The sequence below is a fragment of the Condylura cristata genome, unplaced genomic scaffold (genome assembly GCF_000260355.1).
Source record: "Condylura cristata isolate star-nosed mole 26May11 unplaced genomic scaffold, ConCri1.0 scaffold00028, whole genome shotgun sequence".
Classification (NCBI taxonomy): domain Eukaryota; kingdom Metazoa; phylum Chordata; class Mammalia; order Eulipotyphla; family Talpidae; genus Condylura; species Condylura cristata.
This window is the reverse complement of record NW_004567129.1, coordinates 11662035-11663085: the sequence shown is the minus strand read 5'-3', so window position 1 is coordinate 11663085 and position 1051 is coordinate 11662035. Positions and strand designations below refer to the sequence as shown.

General features: G+C 56.9%; 1 protein-coding gene across 1 annotated transcript in view; it reads right to left on the bottom strand.

The window, feature by feature from the left end:
• Positions 1 to 450, bottom strand: part of LOC101633206 (chymotrypsinogen B-like) — a 14206-nt gene extending 13756 nt beyond the window's left edge. The window contains exon 1 of the mRNA XM_004690374.1: positions 399 to 450. Coding sequence (XP_004690431.1) covers positions 399 to 450 — 52 coding nt within the window. The remainder of the gene's footprint in view (positions 1 to 398) is intronic.
• Between the last annotated feature and the right edge of the window lie 601 nt (positions 451 to 1051).

Genomic DNA, 1051 nt, shown 5'->3' with positions numbered 1-1051 from the left:
CCATTCTATTCTTTTCTATTCTATCCTATTATTATTATTCTATTAAGAGAAACAAATCCCCGAGCAGGTCCTGGCACTGACACCCCTCACAGCCTCTGTGCCCACAGCCCCACGGGAGCCACGTCTAGGGCCTCTGTTCTCTGACGAGCCCAGATGCTCCTTCTGGAGGCCTGGCAGAGGGCTCAGAAAGCCCTAGAAGGCCCTGCTCTCCTGCAAACTCAGGTTGCACACTTGAACCTAAGTGTGCAGGAAAGGGGACTTGAGCTTCCCTCATCTGGAACCCTGGTGACCTCAAAACTGAGCTAGCCCCTTGTGATAACCAGACTGAGTCCACTGGGGTCTCAGGGCTACTCCCCAGTCTCCCAGACAGGGGTGGTCCCTCAGACCCTAATACTCACCAAAGGCGGCCCCGATGAGGATGGCACAGGAGAGGAGACCGAGGAAGGCCATGGTGGTGAGCAGGAGCAGAGTGTGGCCACCTGCTCTGGGCGCCTTTTATGTCCATGGTGTCCCCAAGCCCAGCCCAGCTCCTCGGGGCCTAGAGGACCTGAGGCCTCCCTCCAGATGTCATCTTAGAATCTAGGATGAGCAGGTGCCACCAAGCATGTCCAGGCCTGTGCCTTAGCCCTGGACAGCCCAGGCCAGGAAGAGGGCAGCAGCCGCTCCCAGACACCCCTCAGCTGTAACTCCTGGATCACTGAACCCTTGTGGTCAGCTCAGGGGTCCTGGCCCCATCATGGAGGCTGCAGGTGCTCAGCTAAGACTCATAAACAGGGAGCCTCCCTCAGGTGTCGTGGGTACCCAGAGCCGAGCACCCAGGAACTGAATACCAACACAGACCCAGAGCCCAGGATTCAGGCTACTTCTCTATCAGCTCAGGGATACACCCTAAGGCATCAAGAATTCACAAGATCAGGAAGAGGCTCTGGTCCCTGCTGGGGGGGGGGGGCTGAGACCAGCCTAAAGGGCAGTTTCTGAGCACTTGAGGACCAGCGAGCATGGCCTTGTCAACCAAATTCTTTGCCTCTGCTGACTCACAATTGGTGAAGTA